General features: G+C 34.0%; 3 protein-coding genes across 4 annotated transcripts; 1 reads left to right on the top strand and 2 right to left on the bottom strand.

Annotated features, from left to right (window-relative positions):
- Positions 1 to 581: 581 nt before the first annotated feature.
- LOC107605230 (NAD(P)-binding Rossmann-fold superfamily protein) lies at positions 582 to 3,745 on the top strand. Its single transcript, XM_016307031.3, has 3 exons — positions 582 to 1,043; positions 1,221 to 1,450; positions 3,374 to 3,745. Exons 1-3 carry the CDS (start codon positions 740 to 742, stop codon positions 3,650 to 3,652), a joined length of 813 nt encoding a protein of 270 aa, XP_016162517.2. The 5' UTR covers positions 582 to 739; the 3' UTR covers positions 3,653 to 3,745.
- Positions 3,746 to 4,545: 800 nt separating this feature from the next.
- Positions 4,546 to 8,048, bottom strand: LOC107605231 (TFIIB zinc-binding protein). Its single transcript, XM_016307032.3, has 5 exons — positions 7,670 to 8,048; positions 5,575 to 5,615; positions 5,140 to 5,199; positions 5,001 to 5,057; positions 4,546 to 4,890 (listed from the first exon to the last, which is right to left on the bottom strand). Exons 1-5 carry the CDS (start codon positions 7,797 to 7,799, stop codon positions 4,816 to 4,818), a joined length of 363 nt encoding a protein of 120 aa, XP_016162518.1. The 5' UTR covers positions 7,800 to 8,048; the 3' UTR covers positions 4,546 to 4,815.
- A 5,744-nt stretch (positions 8,049 to 13,792) lies between these two features.
- Positions 13,793 to 18,792, bottom strand: LOC107605233 (uncharacterized). 2 transcript variants are annotated; one of them, XM_016307033.3, is made up of 8 exons: positions 18,648 to 18,792; positions 17,044 to 18,268; positions 16,835 to 16,925; positions 16,569 to 16,726; positions 16,434 to 16,485; positions 15,530 to 15,609; positions 15,334 to 15,427; positions 13,793 to 15,198 (listed from the first exon to the last, which is right to left on the bottom strand). In XM_016307033.3, exons 2-8 carry the CDS (start codon positions 18,157 to 18,159, stop codon positions 14,684 to 14,686), a joined length of 2,106 nt encoding a protein of 701 aa, XP_016162519.1. In that variant the 5' UTR covers positions 18,160 to 18,268; positions 18,648 to 18,792; the 3' UTR covers positions 13,793 to 14,683. The 2 variants fall into 2 exon arrangements, with proteins under 2 accessions (XP_016162519.1, XP_016162521.1); XM_016307035.3 differs by lacking the exon at positions 18,648 to 18,792 and having other exon boundaries at positions 16,835 to 16,906; positions 17,079 to 18,630.
- Positions 18,793 to 19,026: the final 234 nt, after the last annotated feature.

Raw genomic sequence — 19,026 nt, 5'->3', positions numbered from 1 at the left:
TATTTAAAAAAAAAATCAACATATTCTTTGCCCAAAGTCGCAAGCGTATAACAATTGATTTAATTTCATTTAAACAAAACGTCAACTTCAAACAACAAATTAGTCATTATGCCTAACTTTATGGTTAAATCTAATTTCATTCAATACAAATAAATATTCGCGACTAATCCCAAGCATAATCTATACTAAATATAAATGTTTCTAATTAATCATAATAAGGTAAATTTTGATTATGTAAAATATTTTATACATGTATTTGATCATAAATATTCTTTTAAAAAACTAATTTTACTATTAATATAAAAAATAGTTATATTTTTTATATATTGTATAATTAAATATATGTATAAAATACATTAAAATTAATTTTATTTTTCTATGTTTTTACTTAAATTAAAAATGAGATTCGAACTTAAAATCTTTAGATGGAAAGACTACCATTTAAGTTATACCTACAAAATTATTTTTTTTTATTACTTATGTCAACGTCAAGAAAATAATGAATTTATTTTATTAAAGATTCCAGCGTTGGATTGGATGGAAGTTGGTTTAAAAAACATATATGATTGGGTTAATAAATCGATATTAGGTTCGTCAACTTCCGCAATGATTTTAAAAGCAGGCAAAGGGGTTGATGGGGACAGGAGGCACAGATTCTGTTTTGGAAATATAAAAATGAGCACTTGACGTACCCTGGCCTCAAGTTCCATGAGCCCTTAGAGCTGAAATTAAGAAAAGAATGGCAAACTCTTCAAACAAGAGAGTCCTTCTCACTTCCAACGGCGACGTCGTTTCGAGCGGCATTGCTTTTCACTTAGCCAAACAAGGATGCAGGTTGCTCTTGCTGGGGAACGAGCCCATCCTTCGAACCCTCGCTAACCAAATCAACGCTTCCCTTTCCTTAGGGGATTCTCATCCCAAGGTTGATGTGGTTGGATTGGACTTGGAGGATGATAGAGAATCGCTTTTTCTTGATGCTGTTGATAAGGCATGCCATATTTTGGGAACCTTGGACGCTTTTGTAAACTCTTACACTTATGAAGGTACGCAAACTCTTCAATTCTCTTTTCAATAATGTAATTTAATCACAGAAAGTAGCGAATTGCGTTCGGAAACATGGCTTGGTTTGATTTGATTTGATTTGATTTTACTGTAAGGTGCATGATGAGGTGTTACATTAGTGGATAAACTGAAATTGGATTCTAATGATTTGAGAACAGGGAAGATGCAAGATCCTCTAGAATTATCTGAGAGCGAGTTTAAGAGAATAGCAAAGGTGAATTTCATGGCTGCTTGGTTTCTGTTGAAGGCTGTTGGTCAACGGATGCGGGCCTCGAAGACAGGGGGCTCTATTGTGTTCTTGACATCGATAAATGGCTCTGAAAGAGGGCTTTACCCCGGTGCTGCTGCGGGTGCTGCCACCATGGCTGGAGTACAGCAATTAGTAAGGGTAAGAAAATTATCTATGGCACCTTTTTGTTCTGATACTAAACATAACTATCTTAGTGGTTGTATATTGCGGTCTGCATTGATGATTTAGCCGTGAAATTGCAGTTTATGTGGCCTTCATTTTTGCAATTGTGGTTAAATACATGGCTGGAAATGGTTTATGTGCAAATTGGCTTGTTTGGTGCATTTAAATTTAGTATAAGAAATGGAACTCTGGAGTATGGGAAGTTTTCCATGACTTTCTGATTCCAATATTCCATTTTCATGTTATTGCTTTACATAGCTGATAAACAATGGGAAAAAAACCAGATTGAATCGGTTGAATTAGATTCAAGACACAAGATAACCAGATTGTTTGTTCTATTTTTCTTACCCCATCCAATGGGAAAAAACCTAGGTTGTTTTAGGGTCAAGTATGAAGTTTCTAGGTTGAGAGTTTGATACTGCTAACTTCTGTTGACTTCAGTGGAAGATAAGCTTTTTGCCTATCTTCTTGTGGAGAAAACTTGTTTTGTCTTTGCGGCTGATTCCACAATACACATGAATATTATATCTATTGTATAATCTCTTTCTGCTTAGTTAGTCAACTTCTGTACTTCTACCCCTGGTTTTGATCGAAGTATTTGCATTTTAGCTGTCCTTGTTTTATTTCAACGAAGTAAATGAATTGCTCAGGAGATAAGAGGAAAATGGATCATATGCATCTGTGGCAAGTTAGAAAATGACTAATTAAAATGGGAATTTTGAGAAGGATGATGAATTTAAAGGGAAAATGGAGGAGCATGAAATCCCCCTCGTTGAAGGGGCAAACTACATCAAACACTTCTTTTTCTTTAGGCCACTAGGAGTAAACTTTCGGGTATCAGTTGGCCAGGAGCTAACGACTAATCCTTAGCCCCTATCTGAGTTCACCTTTCAGTAGGGAGAGGGTTGACCGGGAAACCTGCTACATACACGCCACCCCTAAGGAAAATCTTCTTCCTTGTTAAAGGGGCAAATTACATCAAATACTTATTTTTAACCACTTTAGTGTGTTTCCATTTTTTTCATTTTCCTCATTAAAATTTTTGTTTATCTATCAAAAGCTTTATTTCTCCTTTTAATCCGTTTGAATTGTTGTGAACTACTTTTACTCTGAACTTACCTAGAAATGATACCCTAGTTGGTGAGTGGATTGGAAAATTATTGGTTGTTGAGATCAATTGAAGACTGAAAGCATGTGATTGAAAATGGAAAAGCAAGCAGGATAGTGGCAAGAAAAGGTCAATTTCGATTTGACTGAGGTCATGATATTCACAAAAGATTTTCTTTATTTATTTTAAAAGAGAGTGATTGTGTGAATACAATTAGTTCTCAAGAAACAAAAAAGAGGAAGATTATTGTTTGACTTGACCGGTTGATTTCATTCAATCTAGGAATGCTTTTAGCTAACTAACAAATTTCAGTTAGTTGAATAACAAAGTGGACCTTCCCTGCTGTTTCTTTGTAATTGCTATGAGTTTTCCATGCTGGACTATAACTAGATGTAAGCGTACTTCTAGAACACATACTAGTTGTATTCTGTGCTTGATTTGTTTAACTGTTTAAGCCTTTAAGGATGTTTTATAGTGCTTTTTCCACTTATATCGTTATTATTAATTATGGTAGCTTCAAAATTAAAGTAGTCTAAATACTTTAAATACTTTACAAGTTAAATGATTTCTTAATGAATGTGATTTTGTGAAAAGTGATCTATAATTGTAGATGGAGAGACCGAGAGAGTAACCGCCAGATTATTTTTCATATTAAACCATGCTCTGTGTATTTGTTCCAATATATACTTTTTTCTGGATCATAATTGAAGAGAACATTTAGTTTCATATCATCTAATGAACAACATCATTATCATTTTAAGTTGAACTTTTGTGTCAAATATTTCCTTTAGGCTTCAGCTATGGAGATAGGCAAGTACAATATCAGAGTTAATGGCATTGTGCGCGGCTTGCACTTGCAAGATGAATTCCCATTATCAGTTGGTAGGGAAAGGGCGGAGAAGTTTGTGAAGGAGGCAGCGCCACTTGAGAGATGGCTCGATGCTAAGAACGATCTCGCCTCAACAGTGATATACCTGATCAGTGATGGTTCCCGCTACATGACAGGAACAACCATATATGTGGATGGGGCACAGTCAATAACCAGACCTCGAATGCGTTCCTTTATGTGATTCTTTTCCCCTATGCATGTTATGGTTATGTTTGGATTCTGTCTCAAAAACAAAAATACATGATAGTAAACACACAACTCATTTGGTTCCAAAGATAGAGCAGGGAGAAAGTTTTCTGCCCTAGAAACAAAATAAAAAATAAAAAAATTCTTCTATTTTCTGTGTTTTCGAAAAATGAGAAAAAAAATATTCATCTATCTATTTGTGTTTTTTTTGTCTGTTTTTGTTTTAGAGACAAAATCTAAACACGAGCTGCAAGAGATGTTAGTCATGCATGGATTTTCTCCTTTTTTTTCTTTGCTTTTTTCTTTTTGTTTTATTTTATTTTATATTATTTTAAAAAACAATATCTAGATGGACATGGTGCACATCATTATTTGGATGCATACGTTTATTTGGTTTTGTTGCATTTTACCTTGGTATAAAACTTCAATTTCTTAACTCCTAAAAAATACCTTGGTATAAAACTTCAATTTCTTAACTCCTAAAAAATACCTTCGAATTCCTCCTTTTAAAGATTTAGTGGCATATGACCAAAAATAAAATAGAAAAATTCAGTAGCAGACATGATTGTTAAACTACAATTATGTGGTTTTCCCAATAAGAAAAAAAAACGACAATTATGTCGTAAATTCATTACTTTAGTCAATAAATAGGATAGAGCAATTATTGAGAGTTCTAATTCATCTTCTAATTATCTTTTTAATGCTTAAATGAATAAAAATTCAAATATATATTTTATTTTTTTAAAAGTATCAGCTATGAAACCCAGGATCACAATTTCACAAACATGTCAAATAATTCCGAAATGTAGTAAAACAAATGTACTACACTCAATGAAATGACATCTCTGAAAAATTGAACAGCCTTAAATTAATATGAATACAACGGAATTTTTATCAGTACATAACCTATAGATAACTGGCACACTACAAGATTAACAGAAGTGTCCTTGCATTATGCAACAATATAACACAGCTAAAAGATCTAAAGTATATTAAAAACAATAAAATTCTTCCTTTCTATTTTTAATACCACTATGTCAGTATTTAGAATGTTGAAGACATCTTTCATGATACAAAGAACTTCATAACTTGCAATTGAAATGCGCACTCTCACAAAAAAAAAAAGATGCAAGCAATACATAAATACATTGTGCCCACCTAGTTCTCTTGAAACTGAAAGCCACAACCGATACATGTGTAGAAAGTGGTTTGCCCTTCATCTGCTGATCTCATCTGAAGATTACCAGAATTTCACATAAATAAACTAGGAATACAAATATATAATATAGCCTTCAAAATTAAACAGGCAAATCTTTCGTTATACAGCATAACTGATAATTTACCTGTCTGGTATAGAAGGTAGCTTCACCATGACCACATTTATCACATTTCTTGTTGACCTGTCAATAGAATAGATCATTAATACAAAGCAAATACCTGCTTGATGATGATGACCTTAAGACTTATTGCAGGATGCATTACCTTAGACAATTGCACCTTCTGTTCATCGATTATATTGATTCCAAGTTCTCTTCTTATATCCTGTCAAAGACCAATACCAGATAAGAAACACGTGCCAAAAAGTTCACACTTATTCAAACTCCTACAATGGTGATCTTTCATCAACTCCCACCCAGGAAGAAACAAAAAGAAAAAGCTATACAACCCTTCATTTACTAGCATATGCTTAAAAGATAAGCATCAGCATATCTTGGATTTATGGTTCATATCTGTCAAGTGATGGTTTATTGATTTGAGCATATACTATTCAAACTAGGCCTCTACTCATCCAATTATGAGAGCTGCTATAAGCCCAGTCGATGAACATGGTAATATAATGTGTCATATTTTAGACAAGAAATAATCCATTTGAAAAATCTGTGAACAGATGAGACCAGCTGCTAATTTAAAGCGTACCTCAGCAGAAATTTTGTAACTTATTTCCTTTCCGCGAATATCTGAAGATAAAGACATTCAATTAGGATGCATAAATAGTCAACAGATGTAAAATAATATTTGCATATTGGTATATCTATATACAAGAATACGAAAGGAAAGTGATATAGCCATACAGATATAAGATCCCTTGTGATAAGAAAAAGGGATAAACAAAAAGACATTAGTTGAAATTGAATAAAAAAGATAAATTGAAATTGAAATAAAAAATAAAAGAGATAGGTTGAAATTGAATACAAAGAGAATCACTCTACTTTCTACCAAATTTCTTTGACACAACAAAAAAGAGACTCCTCGACCTAATTTGTTCACATCATAGTTTGGGAATTGAATCGAAGAGACTCTTCAACCTTCTATCCAATTTTCCGTGCAACAAGAGAGGGACTCACTTAACCTCACTTGTCCACATCATGGTTTCATCACGAAACCAAAAAGAAGAGTGCTTTGGCACCTATAATCAGTCAATATTACGACTACAATAGGTCAATAGTTTATGAGATATTCATAACCTCTTATTAGGTTAAAACAAAGAAAACCCTAAACCCACAAACACAAAGCCCAATCTAGTAACTAAATAAACAAAATTAAAATATATCAAATTAAATTGAACATTCTAAAAATATAAACTAATAACTTCTAAAATAATATTTGAACCCTTCATATCACGAACATTTGAAGCACATATCACATTGGCTTCAACATACACCACTCAACTATAAATTTTAAATATGCAGAGCACACTAGCACTACAGAAAAGTGACTTTCATATTTTGTGTTTTGATGGCCTTAGACATGATACAGAACAAAACAGAAATACTATACTCTTTAGTCTTTACTATCTTATGATAAACCTTGTTAATATAAAAGATTTCAAAATAGGAAAAAGGGTACATAGAAAACTTTTGTAATGGCGACCATTTTACTGCAAGCCAACAAGCACATGCAATTTGACAGGCTGATTGCAATAAGCGAATCACTAACCTAAATCTCTTACACAGAATATGACAAACAACCATAGAGATAGCCACAAATAAAATAAGAGCTAAGCAAACAAGAAACACATTGCACAGAACACTGGCTCAGAAACATAGAATTCTGTTATGCCTAAATATTAAGTGTAAATGATCTCACTACAAACAAGAGACACAATAGATGATAGGACTAATGGTATTTTATGCACCCAATTCCACCTAGTAGAAAAGCCGTGTGGCACTGCGTCAACTCACATCTCATTTACCATTGGACAAAGTGTGGTTCTATGAAGTGTGAACCTACTAACGACTCTAGAAAGAAACATAAATTTTTACTTCTAGTAGCAAAAAATCAGAGTCAATGCCCAATGCACAATCGTCTAGCATTAACACAGGGTCCAAGGAAAGGCCACATCCAAAGGTGTAATGTAAGCGGCTTAGCCTGGCCTAACCTGATAATTTAGTTTGGTAAAGCTTTTACTTTTCAAAAATAGCTTATAAAAACTAGCTTTTAAAAGTTAGTTTTTTAAAAATTGTATTTTGTAACATCGGTATTTGGTCATTTAAATTAAAAATAACTTTTAATAAGCATAAGCAACAAATGTGTTTAGTAAAATAGCTTTTAAAACTTAAAAATACTATATTAAATATTAATATAAGAATTAAATTTGAATATTAATTAATATACGATGTTATATTAGACTTTTTAATTTTAATAAGCACAAGGCAACTTTGAAAAGCTTCCCTTACACTTTTAAAAGCTGCAAACATAAGCACATAAACCTTTTTATTTACCAAACGTATAACCAAGTGCTCATGCTTTTGAAAAGCACAAGGATCTCTCCGAGAAGCTTTACCAAACCAAGCCTACATCAGTGGCTTCCCACTGCTTGAACAGGTGACCTTGATAATTATCAGAGCCAATATGCAGTGTATCAAAATTACCACAGTTTACGGTTAAAAATGTAAGCATACTTGATTCTAAATTTCTAGTGGACACTCTGGAACAAAGCAATTGCAACTAATATGAAAATTAGGTATGCGAGATTAATTTAGAGAGAGAGAGAGAGAAAGGGGTTGCTTACGTTTGAGGTTTCGCTTAGCCTTGCACAAAGGGCACTGAGCGTATTTATCCGAAGCCCTGAGAGGGATAGTGAGCATGGTGCCACACAATTGGCAGAACAAGAAATCGCGTCCCCGAGAATATGAACCCATCCAATCACTGAAGGAATCGCGATATATCGTATTGGACGAGATAATGGAGTATACCGGCGAGAGAGCAGTAGAAGGGCGGCGCCGAGAGAGAGAAAGAGAGGGCAGGTCGTGTGGGGGAGGTGTGTTACCGCCAGGCGCCGATGGGGTTTTCTCTGTGAGGGAAAAGGGTTTATTTAGGGTTTTAACTTTTAATTATTTGAATAATTCTTTACAAAAGTGTTATACAGGAAGAACACATTTGTTGAACTTAATAAACAATTTTTACAAGGTTTAGGAAGTTAACATATGCTAATTCAATCATTTTTTTTTAATTTCTAATTTTAAAATTCAAAAAATTAGGATACCGAGAGATTTTTTTTTTAACAAATCTATTTTTCAATTAGTGGACTCTAGTTAGTTTTTTTTTTTTTTGTGACTGAACATAACACAAAGAAAAATGACCTAAAAAAAAGAGTAGCACTCCTCTCTAATAATAATATCTAAATTGTTAGGGGCAGTAACCACTCTAGGTACATCTGCTCGTTTAAAGTAGGAGTCTTAGCCATTAAATCAACCGCTCTGTTTGTTGTGCGTTGAATGAACACTAAAGTAGTTGTCCAATTACGTTGAAGCATCTCTTTGATTTTGTCAAGCAGATCAGAGTCATTCCTAATCATGCTGGTTGTGCCACGCGAAACAAGAAGAAACGCATCAAGATTATCAGTTTTGCATATGACATCTTTGCACTGGCAATCCCAAGCCATAACAAGCCCTCTCCAAATAACATGAAGCTCACAACAAAGAATACTAGAAAGAGGTATACTGGCAAAACAACCTTTCATCCAAATTCTCATGCTGTCTCTAATAATACATCCAAAGCCAGCTAATTGCTCATTTTCAAAAACGCTTGCATCGCAATTCACTTTACAGACATTCATTGGAGGTGGTTCCAGTTATATTGCAAAGAAGAAGGAATAATATGTTTTTGGTTGGTAACAACCTTAGAAAAATCTCGAACAGGATGTTTAACTAAGTGAATAATTTTCTCCTTACTTCATGGATCATCTTGATGGAAGATGTCATTGTTCCTATCCCTCAACATCCACCAAAAGGCCGCTGCAAAGAGAAACTCATTTTTGTTGAGGTTAGAACGAATCCAAGACACAAAATCCAAACTAGAGTCCTCAGCGGTCATTTCTAAATTTAAGCTAATCCAAATCTGACGAGCTTTTTGGCAAGTCCTAAAACAGTGGTTAATATCCTCTAGAGTAAGATAACATCTCTGATAAAAATCAGAAGTAGCAAGACCTCTTTGAAACCGGTAACTGGCTGTGGGAACTCCGTTGTTGAGACAAAGCCAGACACTTTATCTTCTCCGGTATTCTCAAGCGCCAAAACCAAAGCCAATTTTCATTATCATTCCAGTCAAATTTCTTCTTCAATAGCCATTCATACCCGCTTTTAGTCGAGTAGGTGAGAGTATTTGAGTTTGTCCAAAACCAACCTGTTTTATCTCCTGCCTGCTTGATAGGATCAAAGAGCATCAAATCAAGTTTAACTTCTTCCGGAATCATTATACAAAGAATATCTCACCGCCAATGTCCATGGTTCCAAACATCTTCTAGTTTCAAAGTGAAAATCAGAAATGTGCACAAAAGGAACCAAAGGAAATTCTTTATTAAAATTTTTTATAATATTCGGGTATAAAATTTTCATCGACTCCGTTAGGTAGACAATAGAAAATTGAACAACGTGAACAATGGGCTAAAATTTTAGCCCAATAAAATTTAAAAAAATACTCCACTCAAATTATTCAATCAAAAAATCTCATACAATAATTCAAAAATTTTAACCATTCATTATACCCTAATTTACCAAAACCCCAACTTTTCTCTCAAACTCTTTACTATTGCCGCCGTCGCTTGGTCTCCAACCAACACCCAACTTTTCACCCAAACTCTTTTCATTGTCTTTGCTAAAACTCAATTTGCTGAAATAGTAAAAATAATTAGAACAGATAATGGCCCTAAGTTTTTAATGCTCAATTTTTATAACTCTAATGACATTGTACATCAAAGAACCTGTGTTGAAACACCACAGTAAAATGGTGTTGTTGAACGCAAACATCAACACATTCTTGCTGTGGCTAGGATTATTATGTTTCATGCACACTTGCCTAAAACCTTTTGGAATTATGGTGTTGGACATGCTATTTACTTAATAAATTAATTATCAACTCCTTTTCTAAATAATCACTCACCCTACCCGATTTTGTATCAAATTTTGCGAGATATTTTTATTCTTAAAATTTCTGGATATTTAGCTTATACTACAAGCCTAACGAGATATAGGACCAAATTGGATCTAAGAGTAAGAAGATGCTTGCATCTTAAATTTATGGAGGGAATAAAGGGCTATTTACTTTTTGATTTACAAACTCGAGAATTTTTCTTTTTTCGAGATGTAAAATTCTATGAAAATTGTTTTTCTTACTGTTATGCAGATGATTCAAATACTAAGAACATTTTAATTTCCACAAATTTGACTCCTTCCAATACTTCTAATGCCTCTGATCATTTTGATTACAGGTTTTTAGAAGGAACTAAAATTCATTTTTTAGACAATAATAATAATAGTTCCTCTCACGCACAAAATCAAAATGATAATGCATTATATGATTCAAATGAAAGTGAAGATATTTTATCTTACCCAAAAATTCATGACCATTTGGAATATGAACCTTCATCTTCAATTAAATCTGTATTTGAATTTACATCACATTTAGAAATTGAAATTAGAGAAATTACTTTCACTGAGAATTCTGACTTGCACGAAACTGTTGATATATGGAGATCTTTCAGCAAACAAACCATCAACATTGCACAATCAAAATCACAACAGTACACTCAAAGATATCCTATCTCCAATATTTTGTCATATACCAGATTTTCTCCCATGCATTTTGCATTCTCCCTAATTATACAAAATCTAGAGCCAAAATGTTATGAAGATGCAGTCACACAAAAGTTTTGACAAGATGCTATTAAAGCTGAAGTTCATGCTTTGGAAGAAACTAAAATATGGAGGCTAACTTCCTTGCCAGGTGGTAAAAGACCAATTGAATGTAAATGGATATTTTGTATGAAATATCGTTTAGATATCTTAATGGAAAGACACAAAGTTCGTTTTGTTGAAAAAGGTACACACAAGTGACAGGTGTGGACTACAAAGACACTTCCAGTCCTGTGATAAAATTGAGAACTTTAAGAGTAGTCTTAGCTATTGCAGCTGTAAAAGGATGGTACCTGAAACAAATTGACATCAATACAACCTTTTTACATGGTGAACTTAATGAGGAAGTATACATAAAAGTCCCTCCTAGTTTGGATGCAAAAGCTGGATCAGTTTGCAAGCTTGAAAAATCTCTTTATGGATTAAAGCAAACTAGTAGGCAATGAAATTGTAAATTGAAATCTGTTCTTCTTGAGCTCAATTACACTCAATACAAGTCACATTATAGTTTGTTCACTAAGACTACTGTACTTAGATTCACAACTATCCTAGTATATATAGATGACTTAGTGCTAGTAGGAGATGATTTAAATTAAATTGAAAACGTCAAAAGTGTCATTCATGACATATTCAAGATCAAGGATATAGGAGATTTGAAATATTTCCTTGGTTTAAAGGTAGCAAGATCTAAAAATGGAATTGTTTTATACCAACGCAAGCATACCTTGGACTTACTTAAAGAAACAAGGTTTGAAAACTGCAAACCAATTACCACACCCATTGATTATGGAGTTAAGCTGGGGAAAGCCACAAGAGAGTTGCTCACTAACTCCACTCCATATCGAATGATCATAAGAAAGCTCTGGTATCTTTTCAACACCAGGCCTAGCATAAGTTATGCTATTGGAAAGTTGAGCCAATTTCTAGATTGTGCTAATAATGAATATCTAAAAGCTGCTCACAGGATGCTACGTTACATCAAAGGATCTCATGCCACTGAATTATTTTTTTTCTGTAGAGTCCAATTTAGAACTCACAGGCTTTTCTGATTCGGATTGGACAGAATGCCCAAACTCACTCAGATCAACTCAGATCAGTATCTGCATATTGCTTCTTCTTAGATCCTTCCTTAGTCACTTGAAAAAGCAAGAAGCAAGTGACGATTGCAGCCTCTTCATCGGAAGCTGAATATAGAGCTCTAGCACTAGCAACTCGAGAAGCACAATGGCTTAGTTTTGTTCTTACAGATTTTGGTGTTCCAATTCACAAACTTGTCAATTTATACTGTGACAGCAACTCAGCCATTTATATTACCACAAATCCAGTGTTTCATGAGCGCACGAAACACATTAAAATTTATTGCCATATAGTGAGTGACAAGTTACAAGAACATCTAATTCATCTTCTTCCTATCTCCACTTCTAATCAAACAATAGACATACTCACTAAACCTCTTGCTCCTAGACCCTTCACTATAGCTTACTCTAACCTTGAATTATTGGATCTCTTCACTTTCAATATGCCAAGTTTACGAGAGGGTGTTATTTAATATTATTCTTGCTATCATTTTATTTATCTACTAGTTTGTTAGCATGTTTAGTAAAAATTATTACAATAAGCAACAATTGACTGCGCCAGAGGTGTATTATTAGTCAGTATAGATTTGTAAATTATAAATCTGTTAGAGTAGTGCAGATATAAATAGCAGTAATTAAATTTATATTTTCTTAAGACTTTTCATTCAATACAAGTTCATTGCTCAAGTTCTTCTTAATTTTTCTGTTCATGAATGTTTATCTCCATGTCCACATACAATTTTATCACGTGAAGTTACCATATTCTCTAAGATTATATTATTATATTTTCTGAATAATTCTTGGTCCAAAAGTTAATGCATTGTTGCAACTTTCAGGGATGCTAAACTACTCTTCTAACTATAATAAATATATTTCTCCATCTACCTTGTACAATAATTATTTTTTAATATAGAATCGAAACAGCGGAGTAGATCTAAAGTGTGATTTGGGAATTTGTAAGTTTAAAACTAGTTTATTTGTATAACTCTTTTATATAATAAGCATGTTAAAGTTAATTTATGTTTATGTACTTTCTGTTGAAAGTTGTTATTTTTTTTTTTCCTCTAAATATGCTTTGCTAAAAGTTCTTTTAACATAATCTATTTTGTTTAGGTTGTTTAAAAAACGTACATTATGATAATAGGATTTAAGTGATAGCAAGCTAAGTTGGCATACACAGGAATTCAACCGGTTAAATAACTTTTTTATTATTCAATATTTAATATTTTGGGTTAATTTTGTAACATGATAATAATTCTAGAATAATCATATTCTACATATACCATATGCTTCAAAACAAGTTAGTTATGCTTATAACTTGTTTTTCTAGTTCAAAATGAAAAACTTTTAGTTACTCTTAAATGTTACCCAAACAAAACTAAACTTTATACAACAGCTATTTAGTGAAGTTTCAAAATACGAATTAAATATTTAACTTGAATTTGGCATCAACCAAGTTTGTCAAGTTTTGTTTCAATTTTTAACGTTTTTTTTTTTTTTTGTAGAAAAAAAAACTTGAAAAAATTAGAAAGGGTAATTTCCTCAAGATATTATTCAAAGATTCGGTCTCTGACTACTCTGTTAGCTATAGTTACTAGTTAGAGACACTTGACCTGAAACAGTGTACACCACAAATCATTGTGTGGACAAAAATTAATGTTCCTCAAAAGTGCGATTCCACGCGTTTTTAATTCAACAAAAATTAATATATAAAGAAACTTATAATGGGCTAATCCAAGGAGATTCGAATATAAATAGGTTAAATTCATATATTGTTTTTTCTTATGCATTTATGGAAATTCATCAACCAGAATCCACATGCTATGATTAAAAAATTAAAATACATACACAAATAGATACATACACAAGTAAATTACAAAATTTAGAAATCTGGGCACAAATGATCAAGACTAGAAAATTAAATTAGTGAGGATATAAGATGTAATTTCTCAATTAATCAAAATTTATGTCAGCTATGAGTCAATGACATTGTTAGCATAAATATGAGTGCGGTGAGCTATAGACTAAGACTAGTTTGTATTTGTGGAATGTGAAGTAACATCATCATCCAAAAAATAAAAGGAACATCTTCAAGAATCACAAAATGACTGTCCCAATCATCATCATCATCATCATCATCTTCATATCAATTCCAACCATAAGCTTTCATGGCCCCTACCACGAGTTTGATAGCATGATTGGCAGACAAGGAGATTTTTAATTAGTTATTGCGGCCAATGATGAAGCCGAAAAGCATCCCCCCACCACCATTTCTATCTTGAGTAACAAACTCCAGCCACCAGCTCTTGAATCAATCTCTCTCCCCGTGATCCGATTCAAGAAAAAGAAGAGCATTTTCCAAAGGTCCCACTCACTCAATCAATGTGTTATGATGATGATGAAGATGATAGTTGATAATATCTCATAGGCCCTATTCCAAGTCCTAAAACATGACTTTGCATCTTTCTTGAGGGCCACCTTATTCTTGTGCAAGAAAAGGCAAATCAAGATTGAGTGTCAAGACAAGCAAAACATGTCCACTTGTGGATTTTTCTACCAGGATTATATGAGAACTTTGAATCACATTAATGCCGCCACATGTCACCAACCGATATGTGATCTGAATCACCTGAAATCCAAAACGGGGCCCCCTGAAATGGATTAGGTCTGACCTCAACCTGCACAGTTACTGATGCTGCTGTTACATCACTGTGTCTCCAAGAACTTCAGCAGCATGTAATTTGCCAAGGAAAATTTGCCCGAGCAAGGCGATGGAATCGTGATTATGTCATTCAATATAGGAAGAGTGGTTTCGACTTAAACTAGTACTGGCAACCCATAATTGTGGAACGATTTTATCCGGCCATCCCAGCCGGCTGTCAAAATAACCAGACCCCATGCATGACAATTGGATGTGCACTTGCAAGAAGATTTCAAGAACTTGTATGCGGATTTATGCATTGATGATATTTTAGCCTTGGGGCTTGAAATAGGAAGTTTCTCCTCAGGCCAAGTCGCAGATCCTTTGGGAAGAGACTCCGAGGAGATATCTCGACTTAGAGAAAATGAAGCGGCAGGGTTGAGACACATTGCTTGTGGTGACCCCTTGGCGAAGAAATCTAATTGGCGAGCACTTTCAAAACCACACCAAGGTACTGCGACCGATGCATTCGAAAAGAATCGCTCGCAGGACTTAATCTTCTTCGCTTTTGTGGAGCTAGACTCGTTGTCAGAAACATTCCACAGATATACATTAGAGTCTTCGCATGCCGACAAAATATGCTTCCCATCCGAAGTAACAGATGCAGACATTTGTCCCGCTGCACTAAGGCCTAAAAGCAAAATATAAAATTTCCTTAGTACACAAACAATAAACAGAATGACAACTTAAAAATGAAGATGATCTTTCAATAATTAAGGTATGCTGTTGAAATCTATGAAAGTTCTTAAGAAATGTAGGAACGTACCTTCGTATTTACTAACCACATTAAGCCCATCAAGGATTCTGACTTTTGAATCAGCACAAGTAACCATAACTTTGTTAGAATCTTGTGGAAGAAACTGAAATTAATAACATAACAGTTAATACTATAGAAAAAGGAGTTTCAAGGGAGAAAAGACAAAGGACTCATTGGCAGAAAAATAAGAAGTAAACGGAAGTACCTGAAAACCAGTTATTCCTCTGCAAGGAAGTTTCTTTTTACCAAGCAAGCATAACTGGGAATCTAACTGTAAGTGATTCTCTGGTAAAAAAATAAAAATAAAAATAAGAGAAAAATAAGCAGGAACAAGAACCCAGCCCTTAAAATTGGCCAAATCCTTGAAGCGTATTTAGTACTATAGTATTATTTTAAGGCACAAAAAATAACATTATATCCTCTTCTCATAAGCCTCACATCCTGTCAATTAAAAAGTATATAGACCATAAAATATATAGAAAATTCATGAAATAAAATGACTGCGAGAATTTATCCATACATACAATATAGGTAGCCAATTAACTACAGATGACCTGATCTATTTCAATCCAAAGCATGTGATGGAGCACATGATCTAAGGAGTAAGGACCAATACTTCATGGATCTAAGATTAAGTTTTTGAATTAGCTTTATTTTAGGTTCAAAACAGCTTGATTAGGGGGGAAGGGAGCAGCCTGGTTCAAAGCATTTCTCGTTATGTAAGGTCCAAATAAGGGTCACACCCAAAATTACCTTTTTCAAAATAAGCACTAAGTAAGTTTATCCTACTAACAGTTCTAGTCATGAGGATTTGGAAAGTATACAACAAATAACAGTCCAAAGCGAAATGCAATCACAATGACCATCTATCAAGTCCACCCAGAAAATATAACTCACGAAACAAATATGAAAATCAGGCACCTAACTTGTGCAGCAATAGAGTAAGAAAACTATGCTCTTTTATTACTCTTGAGAATAACAATCACCAAGCATCAAACAATTTTGAAATGCAAATTCCACACACCCCATACAATTATCATGGATCAACCAAATGCAGCTAATTGACATTTAGAGGAAAGGAGAAAACACAGAATATATGGATATGATACCTGATAGAGTGTAAAACCGGCAATTGCCTGTCATGGACCCAATAATCCCTCCCTGTATAAAGAATATCAGTCACCTGATATTAACTACCATAAAATCCTGTATTCTATAGATTTAAACCAATTAAGAAATTGTACCTGACCATTCGGCCGATAACAAACTGCAGTCACAATTTCCCGGATATCAGTCCAATCAACAACATGACAATCAGGAACTTCCCAGATGCGAACTTTTCCATCGATAGATCCACTGATGAAATAATTATCATCCACAGGATTGAATTGTATGCATGTCACTACAAGGCATTTCCAGATAACACAATTATCCAAATGATGAAGAAAATTAGGTAGTTCCATCAGAAACTTGAACTGGAAAACAATAACAGAAAGGCGGCGAAGCATACCATAGTTACTATGTGGAAAAACTTTCAAGCAGAAGTCGTGTCCCACTTGCCATAGACGGACAGTTTTGTCAACTGAAGATGACAGCAGACACTGAATCAAAATTAAGACAAAGAACTGAATCAATTACTCAATTACCATGCATTTAATCAATACTAGAATGACAGAATATATGCTTAAATCACTAACTGTAATTATGACATCGACTCACATTATTGTTTGACCAAGAAAGATCCAGAATTTCACCTTCATGACCATGGAACTCATGCAATGGTTTCTCCAACAGCCTAAAGACCTTGGGAGGGAAAATAATGCAAGCCGAATCGGATGTTTTATTCAGGCCTTTCACTTTGCTCAATTTCTCCTTTTCCAGAAATAAGGGTGTTAATTCAGATAGATTATTCACTGTAAAGTAAATGCAGGATGGATCAACTTCTGGAATGTCAACTTCGTTACATGTCTCGTCCTCAACCACTTTCCACAATCTCACAATGCCATCTTCGCCGGCACTGGCAAGAAATCGGCCGTCAGGGCTGAATTTCATGGTCAAGATTGAGCCTCTATGTGCTTGAATATCTTGGCCCATGTAAAGAGCTGAAAGTTCCTTTGTTTGCTTCCGGCATTGCCGGACCTTAACCTTCTGAATCCTATTTGGCCCTGAGAACACACATCCGCCATCGTGTCTTCTGCTATCAGATTCCCCTTGCCTATCAACCATGCAACTCATTGAACCAAATCTTTTGAACCAACCCTTATTGTTCCTCTTGGACCTCTGCTTCAAGGCATCTATGTCCTTCTTCGCATGCTGGAAATTCGAAGAGACACAAAACAAGTACTCAGAATCTTCGCATTCCTCGGCTACAACTCGCTGATCCGAGCCTGCACTTCTTCCACCATCATTCCTTTCCCTGTATAGCCCCACCGGATCCAGATTCCACCTCACTCCACTCTCCAATCTCCCATCTCGGCAAGGCATAGTGTCCACCAAATTAAACTCCTCTGAAGAATCCATCCTTGACAAACAAGATACCGAAGGCCGATTCGAACAAACCTCCTCCTTGAAACAAGAACTTCTTGTTTCCATCATATCTATATCCCCTTCCATACCATCAACATCTACCGAATTCTCTAGGGTAACTTGATCCTTATTGAGTCCCATCCACTTCATAAAATTAATCCTGCGCTCATGAACACTAGGGGGACTCCGAATCCAAACTTGATACCCAAAGTCATTCAAGACCACATCCTTATTAGCTTCAGGGGTGTCAGTACCATCTGATATTGCATCAAAGAATGGACATTCTTCATCTTCACTGAAGCTATCCATTATTATTCGATTCTTGTTCAACCCATGAACTCACCCTTCTGGAAGAACTACCATATCAACAACTTGGAATGTAGTTAAATTAAATCCTTCTCTTCACCCAGATAATTAACTACACACATCAGGGAGAACAAAAAAAAGTAAAAAAATGCAAAGAAATCAACATCAGACAATAAGCATGTTTAATAAGAAAGTAATGGTAAAACAAGAAAGAAGAGACTCATTACAGATCCAAAACCACAGGCATTGAACCTAGTTTTATGAAGAACAAATAAAGCGTAGTGTCCAAAATTTCAATTATAAATCAATGGTGAGAAATTAAACAAGAGAAAAAAAAAATATATTTTTAATTTTTTATTCCAAAAAGAAAAATGAAAAGAGAATTTTAGAGAGAAGAGTGTTTGGAGTGGGAGGTAGGGGTTTTACAAAAAAGAAGTTTGTTGTTTGTTTTTGGAAGGAAAGGAAAGGAAAGGAAAGAAGGAAGTGCTTACAATGGGTTTTTGTTTGTTTATTTTTGTGTGAAGAAGAAGATTATTTCTTGAAATTGAGGAGGGCGTAGATCGAAGCAGAACATGAAGGAGAAGAACCGTCCATCAAACTTTTCAACAATTTTTTTTGTGTGAACTATAGTGTTTTATCTTAAAATTTGTGATTTTTTTTTTAATAATATATTTAACCTTTAATTTTATTTAATTTTATTTTTAATATTTTTATTAATTTTATTTTTATTAAAATTATTTTTAAATATTTTTAATTTTGTCTTTAATATTTTATATAAAATTAATATCTAAAAATAATTTTTACATAAATAAAAAACATAAAAAATAAAATTAAATATAACTAAACATTAGAATAATTTTAAAAAATATA

The sequence above is a fragment of the Arachis ipaensis genome, chromosome B6 (assembly GCF_059453495.1).
Source record: "Arachis ipaensis isolate K30076 ecotype BB chromosome B6, ASM5945349v1, whole genome shotgun sequence".
In the NCBI taxonomy this organism is placed as follows: Eukaryota; Viridiplantae; Streptophyta; class Magnoliopsida; order Fabales; family Fabaceae; genus Arachis; species Arachis ipaensis.
The sequence above is the reverse complement of the archived record's forward strand: the minus strand, read 5'-3'. Positions and strand labels throughout refer to the sequence as shown.

Excerpts from the sequence above, each read along its gene's own strand:
- LOC107605230 (XM_016307031.3), top strand. The coding sequence starts at position 740 with ATGGCAAACTCTTCAAACAAGAGAGTCCTTCTCACTTCCAACGGCGAC. Across the intron at positions 1,044-1,220 it reads AAACTCTTACACTTATGAAG|GGAAGATGCAAGATCCTCTA; the intron begins GTACGCAAACTC and ends ATTTGAGAACAG. Across the intron at positions 1,451-3,373 it reads GAGTACAGCAATTAGTAAGG|GCTTCAGCTATGGAGATAGG; the intron begins GTAAGAAAATTA and ends TATTTCCTTTAG.
- LOC107605231 (XM_016307032.3), bottom strand. The coding sequence starts at position 7,799 with ATGGGTTCATATTCTCGGGGACGCGATTTCTTGTTCTGCCAATTGTGT. Across the intron at positions 5,616-7,669 it reads GGCTAAGCGAAACCTCAAAC|ATATTCGCGGAAAGGAAATA; the intron begins GTAAGCAACCCC and ends CTTTATCTTCAG. Across the intron at positions 5,058-5,139 it reads AGAAGGTGCAATTGTCTAAG|GTCAACAAGAAATGTGATAA; the intron begins GTAATGCATCCT and ends TTCTATTGACAG.
- LOC107605233 (XM_016307033.3), bottom strand. The coding sequence starts at position 18,159 with ATGGATAGCTTCAGTGAAGATGAAGAATGTCCATTCTTTGATGCAATA. Across the intron at positions 16,926-17,043 it reads TTTCTTGGTCAAACAATAAT|TGTCTGCTGTCATCTTCAGT; the intron begins GTGAGTCGATGT and ends ATTTTGATTCAG. Across the intron at positions 15,199-15,333 it reads TGTGGTTAGTAAATACGAAG|GCCTTAGTGCAGCGGGACAA; the intron begins GTACGTTCCTAC and ends TTTTGCTTTTAG.